The 14,336-nt window shown below is 32.4% G+C and overlaps 4 protein-coding genes across 5 annotated transcripts; 3 read left to right on the forward strand and 1 right to left on the reverse strand.

Annotated features, from left to right (window-relative positions):
* Positions 1–828: 828 nt before the first annotated feature.
* Positions 829–4,321, forward strand: LOC111414275 (protein Rae1-like). The gene is made up of 3 exons (XM_023045578.2): positions 829–2,411; positions 3,403–3,764; positions 3,818–4,321. Exons 1-3 carry the CDS (start codon positions 2,184–2,186, stop codon positions 4,224–4,226), a joined length of 999 nt encoding a protein of 332 aa, XP_022901346.1. The 5' UTR covers positions 829–2,183; the 3' UTR covers positions 4,227–4,321.
* Positions 4,322–4,712: 391 nt separating this feature from the next.
* On the forward strand, positions 4,713–6,874 carry LOC111414256 (UDP-glucosyltransferase 2-like). Its single transcript, XM_071198534.1, has 4 exons — positions 4,713–4,922; positions 4,976–5,395; positions 5,439–5,643; positions 5,935–6,874. Exons 1-4 carry the CDS (start codon positions 4,726–4,728, stop codon positions 6,664–6,666), a joined length of 1,554 nt encoding a protein of 517 aa, XP_071054635.1. The 5' UTR covers positions 4,713–4,725; the 3' UTR covers positions 6,667–6,874.
* Positions 6,875–8,622: 1,748 nt separating this feature from the next.
* Positions 8,623–9,572, reverse strand: LOC111414174 (GILT-like protein 1). Its single transcript, XM_023045405.2, has 3 exons — positions 9,225–9,572; positions 8,992–9,165; positions 8,623–8,930 (listed from the first exon to the last, which is right to left on the reverse strand). Exons 1-3 carry the CDS (start codon positions 9,489–9,491, stop codon positions 8,694–8,696), a joined length of 678 nt encoding a protein of 225 aa, XP_022901173.1. The 5' UTR covers positions 9,492–9,572; the 3' UTR covers positions 8,623–8,693.
* Positions 9,573–9,788: 216 nt separating this feature from the next.
* Positions 9,789–13,571, forward strand: LOC111414173 (nucleolar transcription factor 1-like). Of its 2 annotated transcripts, XM_023045404.2 has the most exons (8): positions 9,869–10,167; positions 10,237–10,574; positions 11,547–11,690; positions 11,761–11,984; positions 12,063–12,300; positions 12,513–12,785; positions 12,843–13,220; positions 13,353–13,571. In XM_023045404.2, the coding sequence occupies exons 1-8, from the start codon at positions 10,068–10,070 to the stop codon at positions 13,443–13,445; spliced, it is 1,788 nt and encodes a 595-aa protein (XP_022901172.1). In that variant the 5' UTR covers positions 9,869–10,067; the 3' UTR covers positions 13,446–13,571. The 2 variants fall into 2 exon arrangements, with proteins under 2 accessions (XP_022901171.1, XP_022901172.1); XM_023045403.2 differs by having other exon boundaries at positions 9,789–10,574.
* Positions 13,572–14,336: the final 765 nt, after the last annotated feature.

Below are 14,336 nucleotides of genomic sequence, written 5' to 3' on the forward strand. Positions count from 1 at the left end.
AAAAATGGGAGATTGCCATTTGAAAATAATATTGATGACGTAATAACTCGTTTAAAAATTGCGGAAAAAATTTAAAATCTATCCCAAAAAAAAACTTTTACAAAAATTTAAATCTTTAGACTCTTTTCAGGAATTTTTCCATAAACACCGACGTTTCTGTTCTTCTCTTGCTATCTTCACAACTTCATCCATAAAATGTACAAATAGCAATGGGGATAAACTGTCCCCCTGTTTAACATCTTTTTCCATGACGTTATATTTTCTTTGTAAATAATTTGTATGCAGAGTATACTAGTACTTTTAGTTAGCTATAAAACTTATCAATCAAAATACTACATACATACTTGTATCATTTACCAAGTACATTGTTTCTACGTCCTCTGATTAATTTAAAAGATTACATTATATTTATTGTGTTTAACACTTTCAAGTCTTATTAAAACTTAACAAAGATATAGAAAAAAATGCATTCTGCAATTTATAAAAGTGTTACGACAATAATTTTTCAATTAGTAATTAGTTTAACAATCAATTTTTAATTGTAATTTTATACATATAAGAAATTACGATGCTCTTTGGATACGCCACTGGATAAAATCAGACCAATTTGATTGTGGGGTATCGTTGGATTCGTATTGTTTTATTCTTTCGGAAGGTACCATAATATACTGGGTGTTCCATTTAAAAAAACAAAGTTGATCCACTTTCCGGAAAAACTAAAAGTGACAAATTTTCCGTAAGAAAATATTTGTGCTGATAAAGTATAGAAACTGACGTGTTTTTGTTCATATTGATATCTCAATCCGTTCAGAAGTTGAAGGGGGGGGGGGGGGGGGTTACTTTACGCTAGCACTGTATAATGTATACAATTTCTTTGCCCTGTCTTTTCCAGTGCTTTCCAGACCTCTAACTTTAGCACCACATCAAACGCAAAGTGCATACCCCAGATATGCAAATTTCCCTCTGCTAATCCACTTATCAGTTAGACGTACAGAGCAGAGAAAAATGGGATCATCTATTTGACTTTTCCACCAGAACTGTCTACTATCTTGGCAGAAGTTTCTATCCAGTAGAGGTGTTAACCGATACTTGTACCTGTTACTTTGGAACAGGTATTTGTATGTTGTTCCTTGGAACCGTTACTAAATTTAAAAAATAACAGCTACAAAATACTAGTTTTGTAAACGTTATCAATTTCTTCTTTACCTTACTTATTATTCGGTATGGGTTAGAACAACAAATATTTGATGTATTTTTTGTAACAACTGTTACCAATTAAACTGATACTGGAAACTGGAACGTATAACTCATTTATAGTAAAGTTAAATTGTACCTTTATGTTACTGACCTACTTATTATTAAACTGACCGTTAAGTTTGTTATCCACTAATAATTATTAATTAAGCAAATAATTTTAGTTTAATTTAATAATACTATAAGAATTTAAAAAAGCATATTTATATTTTGCTGTTGGTAGAGCACGGGATTCAGAATGTTTTGGAAAACAGTTTTAGTATAAAAGTTGTAGCAAACTTTATTCTTAACAATTTTACTCTTTTACACTTTTGCTCTCAGATCCATAAATATCGAAAAAAATTCGGGAAGGTGAAAATTAGATCTAATCGTAGGTTTACATGTTGTTGTTGGTTGAGCATAGGATTCGGAGCGTTTTAGAAAAAAACGTTTGGTATAAAAGTTGTAGTAAATTTTAGTTTTAATTATATTGTTCTCATACTTATGCATAAATATCAAGAAAAGTTCGAAAATATGAAAAATTGATGAATTGGTAGGTTATGTTAGATAAGGTTGACTATCGCCTAAGGCTCACTGTGCGCATGCTCACGCGGTTAGAATAATTAAAATTGCTCTCCATTTAAGGATACTATAAAGCGTATTACGGAACATAGCTAATTTTAAAATTATTTCTATTTTATTAATTGGTTCATTAATAGTATTTTTTCTCAATTAAAGTGATATATTGTTGGTCATTCTAACTTTCGCGCCCTGTTAGCCCTTGCAAAGGGGGGGATAATACGTTGTTCGGATTTTATCATGTAGTGGGTGCTCTTTTTATTATTGAATACCCGGTGTCGTTAGTTTACGTCAACTTCTTGTTTCATAACAAAATATAGAAAAAAGTTGTGTCGTGCTAGTCGAATACGTTGGGCCTCTATGACGCAGTGATGTTAAGTCCAACAAAATATTTCGAATTAACTTCGGGCCCCAAAGATTCCGTTAGTTGTTTGGAATTTTCTCCGTCAACACTTCTGCAAAATTTTTTAGTGGCCGGAAGTTGGGATCACAGTGTTAGATGTTGGGATGTTGAACAAGGCGGAAAGACAGTTCTAAAATCAAAACAGACTTATAAACTACCAGTTGTAGATGTTTCTTGGAGTGATGATGGATCAAAGGTAAGATATATTGCGATATACAGTGCGTGACAAAAGTAACTCCTAAATAAAACTCAGTTTTCGTACTTTAAAAGATAGATTTTTTAAATTTATTTTTTTTCAACTCGACCGGTTTCGAGTTCTTAATCAAATCATCTTCATTAGAAGGTTTTTGTCATCCATAATAATAAAAGGAAAGATATTAGAATTAAGAAATTCATACTGTAACAACTGAAGAGATGAAGTCGTTTGTTTTAGATAATTTAACAGGCTTAAATCCATTTTAGACGTTACTCCTGAAGATGATTTGATTAAGAAATCGAAACCGGTCAAGTTGAAAAAAATAAATTTATAAAATACATCTTTTAAAGTACGAAAACTGAGTATTTAAAAGACTAAGAATGGAAAGAAAAAAACAATAAAAGTAACTCCCCCGATGTAATTTAAATACGGTTGGAGATGTTGTCATGAGCCAAAACAACCCGATTATCATTTTTTTTATTATTCTTTAATGACTATAAATATATACAGTGCGTCCGTAAAGTAATGGATATAAGCGATAAAATCATAATAAACGGTTTATGGAAAAATCATGCGAAGAAATAGTACTACTATACGAATACTACTTGGGGTGCCCGACGTCTTCGAAGTCGGCGGAGATTATTTCGTATATCAGAAACAATAGTTGGGGCGGCTAACGATGCCAACAAAGATAAGAAATTTAGATTCTAATATAACTCATTTAAAACGATCAAAATTAATCAAAATTTTGAATCGTGCAATAATTATTAACATAACCTCAAATATATATATTTGTATACCAGTATAAAGCACCACCTGATGATGATATCGAAATTTTAATTAAAGGAATTAGTTTTAAGTGATATCGTAAACAAATTATGTAAAACATCTTTGGCTCATGACGATCTTTCCGTTTTCAAATTAAATGGGTGGTTACAAATGACGCGCACTGTATTTAATGGTACTTAATGAAGATAATTTTTTAATTCAGGTTTTTATGGCTGGTTGTGACAGAGAAGTCAAAGTATGGGATTTAGGGAGTAATCAAACCGTGCATATTGGAGCTCATAAAGCATCAATTGAAACATGTCATTGGTTTAAAGGTTCGAATTATTCATGCTTAATGACTGGGTCGTGGGATAAAACTTTAAAGTTTTGGGATATCCGCAGTCCATCTCCCATGATGAGTATCAGACTTCCAGAATATTGCTATTGTGCAGACGTTGATTACCCATTTGCTGTTGTTGCAACTGCCGGTCGAAAAATTATTGTTTATCGACTTGAAGGCAAACCTCAGCAGTTTAAAACTTACGAAAGTCAACGATGTGAACACAAATGTATTGCTCTTTTTAGGTAATAGTATTTTCACTTATACAAAATATTTAAATTTATTCAAATTTTATTAGGGATGAGAAACAAGAACCAGCTGGTTATGCATTGGGTTATGCAGAAGGACGAGTAGCGATTCAACATCTGAATTCATCAAATCCAAGCGATAACTTTGTGTTCAAATGTCATAGCTCTCAGCCTGTAAATAATCTGGCGTTTCATCCGGTCCACGGAACGTTAGCTACGGTTGGTTTTGATGGAGCATTTAATTTTTGGAATAAAGACACAAGAACCGCATTGAAGACGAATTGGAAAGCGTTGCCGAAACAGTCGATTACTCGTTGTGCTTTTAATCATGATGGCCAAATATTTGCTTACACCGCGGATGACAAATGGAGCATGGAGGATGGATACAGTACTGAGAAAAAGAAACAATATCTTTTTCTTCGATCGTGTAAAGGTGAATTAAAGTCGACTACATCATAAAAATTGTTTGTATTTGGTTTTAAGTAGATGTTGTGTAAGCAATAAATATATTTTTTTACGCTTTGAAAGTTCTATGATCTTGATAACCTAAAAGATAACCTATAGTAAAGTGATGATTGTTATTTTTATTAAAAATGTTAATGTTTTGAAAATACTTCTTCCTAGAAAAAGAGAAAAAAACGCGTTGCTTATAAATTAATATTTCTAGAACTAAAACACTGCGGAGCTAATGCTTTGATAATAGCGAGAGCAAGTTAGGACAACCATTTTTTTCCAACAACAGCATTTTAGAAAAAGTTGTAGCAAACTTTATTCTTAACAATATTGCTCTTTAACACTTTTACTCTCAGATGCATAAATATCGAGAAAAAATCGCCTTTTATCACTTCTTTTATGAGCTTATTTATTCAGACATACTTTTTTAAAATAAGATATAAAATTGATTTTATAGCTTCATTGTTTAAAGAAAACTTACAAATTGCTTTTTTAGTTTAGCAAAATGAATCACAACATAACATTTGTCTTTTTCATTTCGTTACTTGTATCCACCACAAATTCTTATAAAATTCTTGGTCTCTTTCCGTTACCCATCAAGAGCCATTTTATATTTTTTGAAGCAATTTTGAAAGGGTTAGTTGAAAGGGGACACGAAGTTTATGTGGTGAGTCATTTCCCACAAAAGAATCCTACAGCAAGGTTCGATTTTAATCCGATTAATTTTTTTAATTAATATATGTTTTTTTTTAAAGATATAATGATATAAATATTTCCGGGAGTATCCCTTATGATATCTCAAACATATCAATTTCTTACAAACTGTTTAGGAGTGTTTTTGGTATGGCTTGGCACATTTATAAAACATGTGGAAGTGAAATATGCGAATATTTAATGAAAAATCCCAAGATAATAGCTTTAAAAAAAAATCCTTTAAAATTTGATGTGGTTATTAGTGAAATTTACGGCACGGATTGTTTACTAGGATTTGCCCATCATTTTAACGTACCAATAATTGGAGCTTCGAGTACAGATCTTTTACCATGGTCGGGGACAAGAATGGGAAATCCCGATAATCCGTCCCATGTTTCAAATTATTTGGGGTTTAACAGCTTAAAAATGAATATATTCGAAAAAATCTATGCGGTCGGATTAACAATAGCAACAAAAATAGGGTGAGAAAAAAATTTAAAAATTAATTAAAAAAATTGTTAATAGATATTTTTGTATATCTACAGTCGTTACTGAGATGAGATCACGCGAATTTTTTGGCAAAACTTTTCCCCCAATGGAAAATTTAATTTACAACACCTCTATTTTGTTATCAAACACTCATTTCAGTTTTACTGAACCGAGACCAGTAGTGCCTGGAATTATAGAAGTCGGAGGTGCTCATATTAGGAAACCAAAACCAGTTTCTCAAGTAATTTTTTTAAATTAATAATTTTGAATTACACCTTGGCAAATTTATCTTGGCCGGTGAAGGTTAGATGTGACGTAGCAAACGGTGAGCGGCATGGTATAACAATACGTACAAATTTATTAATTAATTTGCCAAGCTGTACAGAAATAAAAACATATACAGTGCATCCGTAAAGTAGATTTCAATTTTTGCATAACTCGTTTAAAAATGCAGGGATTTTCCATAAACCGCGTATAATGATTTTATCGCCTATGTCTGCTACTTTATTATTAAAAATAATTAATTTTTTAGGAAATTGAAGTTGTCTTAATGGGATCAGTTGGAATTTATTTTAGTTTAGGATCAGTTATAAACTCAAAAAGTTTACAGCAAAAAGAAATTGAAATATTTGTGGACACATTTTCCAAACTTCCTTACCAAATAATTTGGAGTGGGATTTCAAATATCTCAGTACCAAAATGGGTGAATACCAAAAATATACATTTATTCGAATGGGTTGATCAACTGGACGTTCTTTGCCACCCAAATATAAAAGCATTCATCACTCATGGTGGTCTCTTAAGTATTCAAGAAACGATTTATTGTGGCAAACCAATTTTAGGGATTCCAATATTTCCCGATCAACAACGAAACGTGGAAAGAATCGTTCAAAACGGAGCGGGAATTTTAAAAAATATTAACGATTTAAATCAAACGATTTTAATAAAAAATTTAAACCATTTAGTTCGGGACGAAATGTTTCGAGAAAACGCCGAAAAACTGTCTAATTTATTTCAAGATCGGCCGATTCCGCCTTTAAATCAATCGACTTATTGGATCGAATACGTTATCAGACATCGTGGAGCGGCGCATATTAAATCAAAAGGAGTTGAAATGACTTGGTTCGAATACTATTTAATCGATGTTTATTTATTATTCTTAACCGCATTTCTTATATTTTTCAAATTTTGCCTCGTTTTACTGGATGTATTACAAAATTATTTTGAAAACCAAAATTATGATAACATCGAAAGAAACGAATAGATATTAATATTTATACACAAAATCAAATATAGTAGCAATTATAATATATGCAATTATTATTATAAATTTATATAAAAAACTTATGTTTGTTATTTTCGCAAGTACTATCTTCTAGTAAAGTTTATCGATTAAAATCTAAACCATCCCGTATATCATCCATAATCTCATCCAACTCTCCTTTAATTTCTCTCTCTCTCTTACTTCTGACCTCCCCTTTCATATCTCTCACCTTATATCTGTGTCTATTATCGATTGCAGCTCCGTCTAAGTTATCGTCGCTACATCTTATTGTTAGATCATTACTCTAACCTCTCTCATCACTTATTACTTTTTTTTCTACTTATTTATGTGAAACATATTTTTCAGCTCTGGCATTAATAAAAACCAGTGTTGTTAAATACCCGGGTATTTATTTTCAAGGGAAAATTTCCTGGATATATACCCGGGGGTATTTACCCAAGATGGGTATTTAGAGGTATTTATAAAATTTAATTTAAATTGAGTTGATGGCAGTTTTGCAAGCACTTCAAGAATTCAGAGTCGATTATCGATATACCAAACCTATTTATAACATCTACAAGAATGCTACAATGACGGTAAAATTGCATAAAAGTACTGAAGAGAGTAGCACTGATTGTGAGTAAAACAAGGCGATACGCTGTTGAACCCAAATTGTTCATCACAGTCCTCAGAGTGCATTTAAACAACTGGATTTGACCCAAAAAGGCATAAACATTAATTGCAAATGCTTAAGTAATTTGCGCTACGCGGCCGATATAGTTCTTATTTTGAGAGATTAAACTAACGCTGAACGACTTAAAGAGGGTGTGTGCAAAAGTCGGGCTAAATATCAACGAGGAGAAATTAAAATTTATGATAAGTCTTGTTCCCAGCTCTAACATCAACATTGGGGATAATGAGATTGAGAGGGTGACAGCTATGTATATCTTGGCTATGAGGTTCGTGTATCGAGAGATAATCAAACAAGCGAACTAAACAGAAGGATCACACTCGTATGCAAAGCCTACGGGAAACTTAGAGACATCTTCAAGAGAAAAGGCCAAGAAAGGCTTTCAATCAATACGTGTTTCCGGCTATGACATAAGGCTCCGAAACTTTAATATTAACGGTAGCCACTGCCAGGAGGGTCCAAGTAACACAAAGATAGATTTCGATCCTAGGTCGATCCTGGGTCTAACTCTGAGGGACTACATACGAAATGAAGACCTATGAAGAAGAACTAGCGTAAATGATCTGGTCAACATTGTGGCAAAGCTTAAGTGAAAGGCTCGGCGAAAAAAAGCTTAGGTTTGGATTAGGGAAGAACGGTACGGTTTCATGCAAAACAAATCTACTATCGACGCAACACTCATAGTCCGACAAGTTATTGAAAAAGTTATTTATTTAAGTTTGAAAGAGTTATTACTCGCAGTAATTACAACTACATTAAGGTACTCACTTATGCATCGGAAATTAGTGCGGATACATTAAAAGCCAAGAGCATCCTTAGAGTCATCAAAATGAGAACGCTAAAGATAGCAATATGGGAAGAAGAGAGTTGAGGGTGCCTGATGTGGTGCGATTTGTGAGAGTGAGGCGCAGATGTTGGACAAATCAAGTGGATAAGATGGACAACAAGTGTTGTGCATGGCCCAAGTTCAAGGAGACCTGTCGGACGACCATCAAAAAAGTGGCATGAATGTTAGACATAAGCGTTCCAAGAGTCTGATGAAGCAAACAAGCCACTCTTAAATAAAGAGAATAAGACGAAGAGAATGCCTAAGCAACTAATTGGTAGAAGGATACAAGGAGAGAGAACGAGAGGATGGCCAAGGATGAGATTGGACAGAAAGTGGAAGAGACAGGCCAAAATTTTGCTTTAATATAAACACAATAAAATAAAAGACTATAAAAACTGAACATAATCAAGATGCATAAACTAAAGAAACAATCATAAAAATTTCGAAACTTACTTTAATTTTATTTTCAATTAAAATTACGTTTTTTAGAACTTAATAAATAGTATCTCACAAACAGCCTTTAGGAGGATTTTTATATAATGCACAAAGTTCTTTACGAAAATGCTTAAGAACTTGCGCTAATGGAACATCTAAAGAACCATTGAATTGAACGGTTGGGATAAAATCAATTTTTGGTTTAACGGCATGAGTTCTTTCACCATACGTTTTTAACAATTGGGATCCTAAATTACCATTAGCACATTCAATCATTGGGTTATAATCAATTCCTACTTCTTTCCCACACTAAGAAAAAAATAAAGGTTGTTAATCTTTTAAAATAATAATAACTTACTAATAAACTTACTTTTTCTAGTGCCATAAAGGGAACAACATTATCGGAAATCATACAAGCCACATATTTTAGTTGGTCTCCTTGATCTAAGATCAAATGCAAGACACAAGCGTGAATTTTATTACCTATACATTCGGTTTTTCCATGTTGACAAATAAAGCTAATTTGTCCATCTTCTTCAATCGTCTTTGGTGATATGAAATGATATGTTAAAACTTTCATTACAAAATATATTTAAATCATACCTGTGCTTTCCCATATGGTACTAAATCCAAATTTATATTTTTTCTAAGATCTTCATACACATGTTTTAGTTGATTAACGATAAAGTTCTTCGAATCTGAACATAAAGCTTCGTAAAAAACGCTGACTGTAACAATTTCGGTTGGATTCTCATAAAGATGTTGTTTACTTGTTGATTTTTTATCGCCGAAAGGAAAGTAGATGACAAAATTTATAATTAAAAAGAGAATTAATGCAGGAATTAAACCATATTTACAATATTTGTGCATCGCGAAATGTACTAAAGAAATTAGTCAACCATTTTGTCATTGTTTATGAGCATCAGTTGCGAAAGGAAAATATTAATACCAACGTTGTAATATCAAAAACACCAGTTGATTTAAAGATGCTATTATTATTATTATTATTATTATTATTGATTAGGGCTTAGAATTTAAGCCATAACGTAAGTGCTGCTGAAACTGTATATCTAGAAATGAATCATATCATGAGCCAAGCAATTCATATACAGCAACGTAATTTTGGCCCACCTAGCGGTCAGAGGTTGAATAAATAAGATAATTAAATACGCATAGTCCTAAGAAAAGGAAACTTCCCTAGTTAAATAGTTTTCAATACCAACCTAAGATTTTGACAATTGTTTATAAAAAATCTACGTAAAAACTTCAATCTTTCCAAATACGTATTGAGATAAACGCGGTTAATTTAAAGTAGTTTTTTTAACCTAAAACAACAAAACACCGCGTGACCCCAATAACGGTTTGTAATTGGTTAAAACGAAATAGTCCTAAACCACGTGCTTCTCCCCAAATCGAAACGAATAACGAATCGACAATTCGTTTATAATGGGTCACAGCAAGCGTACCAAAAAGGATCAAAATTCGACCTCCAAGCGATACGAAGAACCCGAATCCACCACGGTTGCGGAAAAGAAACCAAAGAATGGTAAGAAACTCAAGTTTGAGAAACAAGATTCACCTGAAAAGTTGAAAATAACAACACGTATCTCCAAAGTGGAAGTTGATAGGAAAAAACGCTGCAAAAGGACTAAAAAACAGGCTAAAAACTTTAAAACAGTACAAAAAGTAGATGTCGTAGAAGAAGATGAAGAGTTTGCCAGTGATTCCAATGAGGCAAGTCAAGACTCTGATAAAAAATTTGACAGGAATGTTAAAAACGAAAAGAAAGTGCAAGATGTGAACAAAAACAAAAAACGAATGAGTGTTATTTCCGAGGATATTACATTTCCAGAGAAAGATCTTAATGAATTACTTCAAAGGATGCTTATAGCTATCCCAGAAAATGATTGTTTACTTTATAACACAAGAGTAGAAAAGTTAAATTGGGATGATGTAAGTTTATTTAATTATTTAAATGTATAGTATATATAGATGTCATCCGTTCTTCCTGTTGGTTCCCTTTGGAAAGGGGCAGAAGAAGTTTTGCCAAGATGTCACCTGGCATCTTCAGTGCGTTGTCGTAGTTTCCTGCCGGCAGACAGTCTGCCCCTTTCCAAAGGGAACCAACAGAAAGAACAGATGAAATCTCAGATCGACCACAACAACACATACTTCTCCATCTGTGAAGCACTACGCATTACCATTATAATATATTAGTATACATTAGTGCTAGTATACAGCGTGTTTGATTTTAGCTGTCACAGCAGATATCTTGATTATTATTGGAGATCTGACAAAATGTTATAGAAGGAAAGTTGCTCCACATTTAATATTCTATCATCTGCCATATTCCAAAAGCCAATTGAGCATCAAATATGTTAGATACTACAAAGATTGGCAGGCTAAGATGGGCAGGACATGTAGCAAGTTATGACATCGGTGTACCAACAAGGCGAACCTTTGAGGCCGTTCCAACAGGCAATAAAGGCTGAGGGAGACCAATTTACAGATGGAAAGATGGGGTATCCGGGAAAGATTAGTATGGTTAACTGTAGGATCCTTGCAAGAGACCAGAAAGGATAGAGGGCAAGGCTAGAGAAACTTGAGGCCCCCCTATAGGACTGCAGAACTACTGATGATGATCCTGAGCATATTAGAAATAATGTGATATATCGTTGCAATTAGATTTTTTTTATAGTTTAATACGTTATAAAATTGGACACATTCTATTTGAAATTTCAAGTCTATTCGCTGTATCTAACATTTTATGCCCACTTGCTTTTTTGAATATGGCAGATAACGTTTTGTCATATCTCCAACAATAGTTGAGATATTAGTATTATAGTCCTTTAGTAGTATATTATAGTTTACTAATATGAGTTAATTCATAGTTTGATCATTAATTCTTATGAATATATTTTTAAGATTTCTTTTAAAAAATACACTGGTGATGAATGTAAATCACAATGGTTATTATTACAAAGCAATGTTCGAAGATTTCGTTTATTAAGCGAACTGATTCAATCCGCTAAAGATTTGATTCACAAACCAGGAGTACGTGCAAAAAATGTAAGATTCAATTAATTTTTATATTTTTATTTACAAAAAACGGGTTTTCATAAGTTTTAAATATATGTAGTCAAGACATCCAGATATGCCGAAAAGGCCTTTGTCGTCATTTATGCTCTTTGCGATGGACAAAAGAAATAAAATTCGAGCTGAAAACCCTGATTTGGAAGTCACAGAAATCTCTAAAATAGCCACACAAATGTACAAAGCTTTACCGCCATCCAAGAAAGAAAAATATATTAAAGAAGCCGCTGAAAAACGGAAGGTTTATGACGCTGAAATGCTTGAATTCAAGTATGTTTTTATATCAAAGAGATGGAAATGTGTTATTATTAATTTAAATTTTCCTTTTTGAATATTTTTTTCTTTTAGTCGTTTACATCCAGAAACGGAAAATCCAACAAGAAATACGTCATCGGTACCGAAGAAACCAAATACACCATTTATGCTATTTTACGAATCCGAGTTGGAAAATTTGGATAAGAAAACAAAAGATAAAGACAGTAATAAAGAATTTAAGGATCTGTGTAAGGAGAAATGGAAAGATATGACAGATAAAAAAAAGGTGATTTATATTAACTGGTCCCTGGACCAAGAAAATAAATATTACGTAAGTATTTCTTTTTATTACGAAAAATAAAGTCAAAAACTTTCCCTTCAACACAAACCATCGCCATAGACTTTAAGTCCGTAAGATAATCCAGTACATATTCGCATATATGTATTTATCCTAGGCAAAAACATCCTTAAACTCACTGTTAATTAATTTTTGTCGATAATTCAAGTGGACTTAATTTTTTCTGTTCTGTTTGCAAAATTTAGGATGAATTAAAAATGTATAAAATGCAAAATCCAAATTTCGTTCCATTACCAAAAAAGTCAGTTCTAACCAAAGAGGAAAAAATGTTGAGAGAACGTATTGCTGGAAAACCATTAAAACCACCCAATTCCGCATACAGTCTTTATTCCAGAATGATGTTACAAAGTGATGAAATAAAAAACATCAATCCCAAAGATCGTATGGTGTACATAGCCGATAAGTGGAAAAGTTGTTCAGATGAGGAAAAAAAAGATTATAATGATAGAATAGTGCACGTAAGTGAAATTATTAAAAAAAAAAAATAAAAACTTCTAATAAAAACTGGTTTTTAGCTTCGCGAACAGTACAAATTGGATTTTGCGTCATATTTAGAATCATTACCAGAAGAAAAAAGACAAGAAGAAATAAGGAATACACTGCCAAAACGGAAACGAAATATAAAAAATGAAGAAATTGCTTTGTATAATAAAAAAGTTAAAACGGAGGATGAAAATGACACGAAATTAAATAAAGAGAATGTTAAGAAATCGAAGCTGAATCCGGAAAGTGGATTAGATAATGGAAAACACGAAAAAAAGAAAGTTTCGAAAAAAGACGAACCATTTTCGAAGCCGCCGTATTGGAATCGAATGAAGAAAGACGAAAAACAAAGTTTCAGAACTGCCATGCTGAAATTAAGGAAACATTTGGAATCCAAATTTGAATATCATGTAAGTTTAAAATTTTATTTTTATAAAAACAATAAAAACTTTTTAACTTTTCTTTTTAAGTTATATCTCATACTCTGACGACTGTTATTGTAGCTCTTTTATTTATTTATTTATTTTTTTTTTTTTTTTCAGGTTGATGACAGAGATTCAGTGTCTTCGGGAGAAGAGGAAAATTCTTGGGGCGAAGCATCATCATCAGATTCATCTTCAGACGAAAGTAGTTAAAACAAGTTTTTTTTTAATGATTATTTTTTATAAATTTAAACGTTTACTTACTGTTTCAATTTTTATTAAAAAATAAAAAAAATACCTATTACAAAAATGTTTTAAAAATAAAAAATTTGAATTCCATTAAGTTTTATTTCTAAATAATAATAATGCCAATATTTTTCTGTAATCACTCGGGATTCGAAGCGTGAAATCAAGTCTACCCTGCTTGTAGTTTATGGAAGAAGTAATGTCGACCCCAAGCACCACGAATAATACATAAACTTCAAGTAGGGTATACAGGATCCCGTATCGTCCGGATCAGAGCATTATACGGTTAAAGGATACATTATTCTGAAGCGATTTTTCTAATAAAATTTTTTCGAAATGTTTATAATAACCGCACGGGAACTGTTTAAAGTAGTCCAATAGGACTCAGTGATTAATCTTAACCTAAAACTGGATATTTCATTTCTACGTATATTATACAATACTTACCATGCAAATATACATATATAGATGTATTATTCGTTTACAGTTTATGATGCTCTTAACAGGATTAGATGAACCCGTTCGGCACCGAGGCGGATTTGTTAGGCGTATCTCAGGGACCGGTACCGACAGCGATGCGTGTTCCTGTGATACTCAATTAATCCACATATAGTATATGTTCAGAAAATAGAGAGAGATTTTCTAGCAAGATTTATTATAACAAAAACATGTCACACTTCAACATACCCTCAGGAAGTTTTCCTATAAAGTCAGAACACAAGGAGATCTATCAAGAACATTTGGAATTTATCAAAGTGCAAACGTTGACATGAATTGGCCTTGTAGCCAGAATGGACTTAAAAAGTGCCACAAGAATTATCTTTGATTGCCCTGGACCTGTAGATAGAAGATCGGTTG

Source organism: Onthophagus taurus, chromosome 8 (assembly GCF_036711975.1).
Source record: "Onthophagus taurus isolate NC chromosome 8, IU_Otau_3.0, whole genome shotgun sequence".
Taxonomy (NCBI): Eukaryota; Metazoa; Arthropoda; class Insecta; order Coleoptera; family Scarabaeidae; genus Onthophagus; species Onthophagus taurus.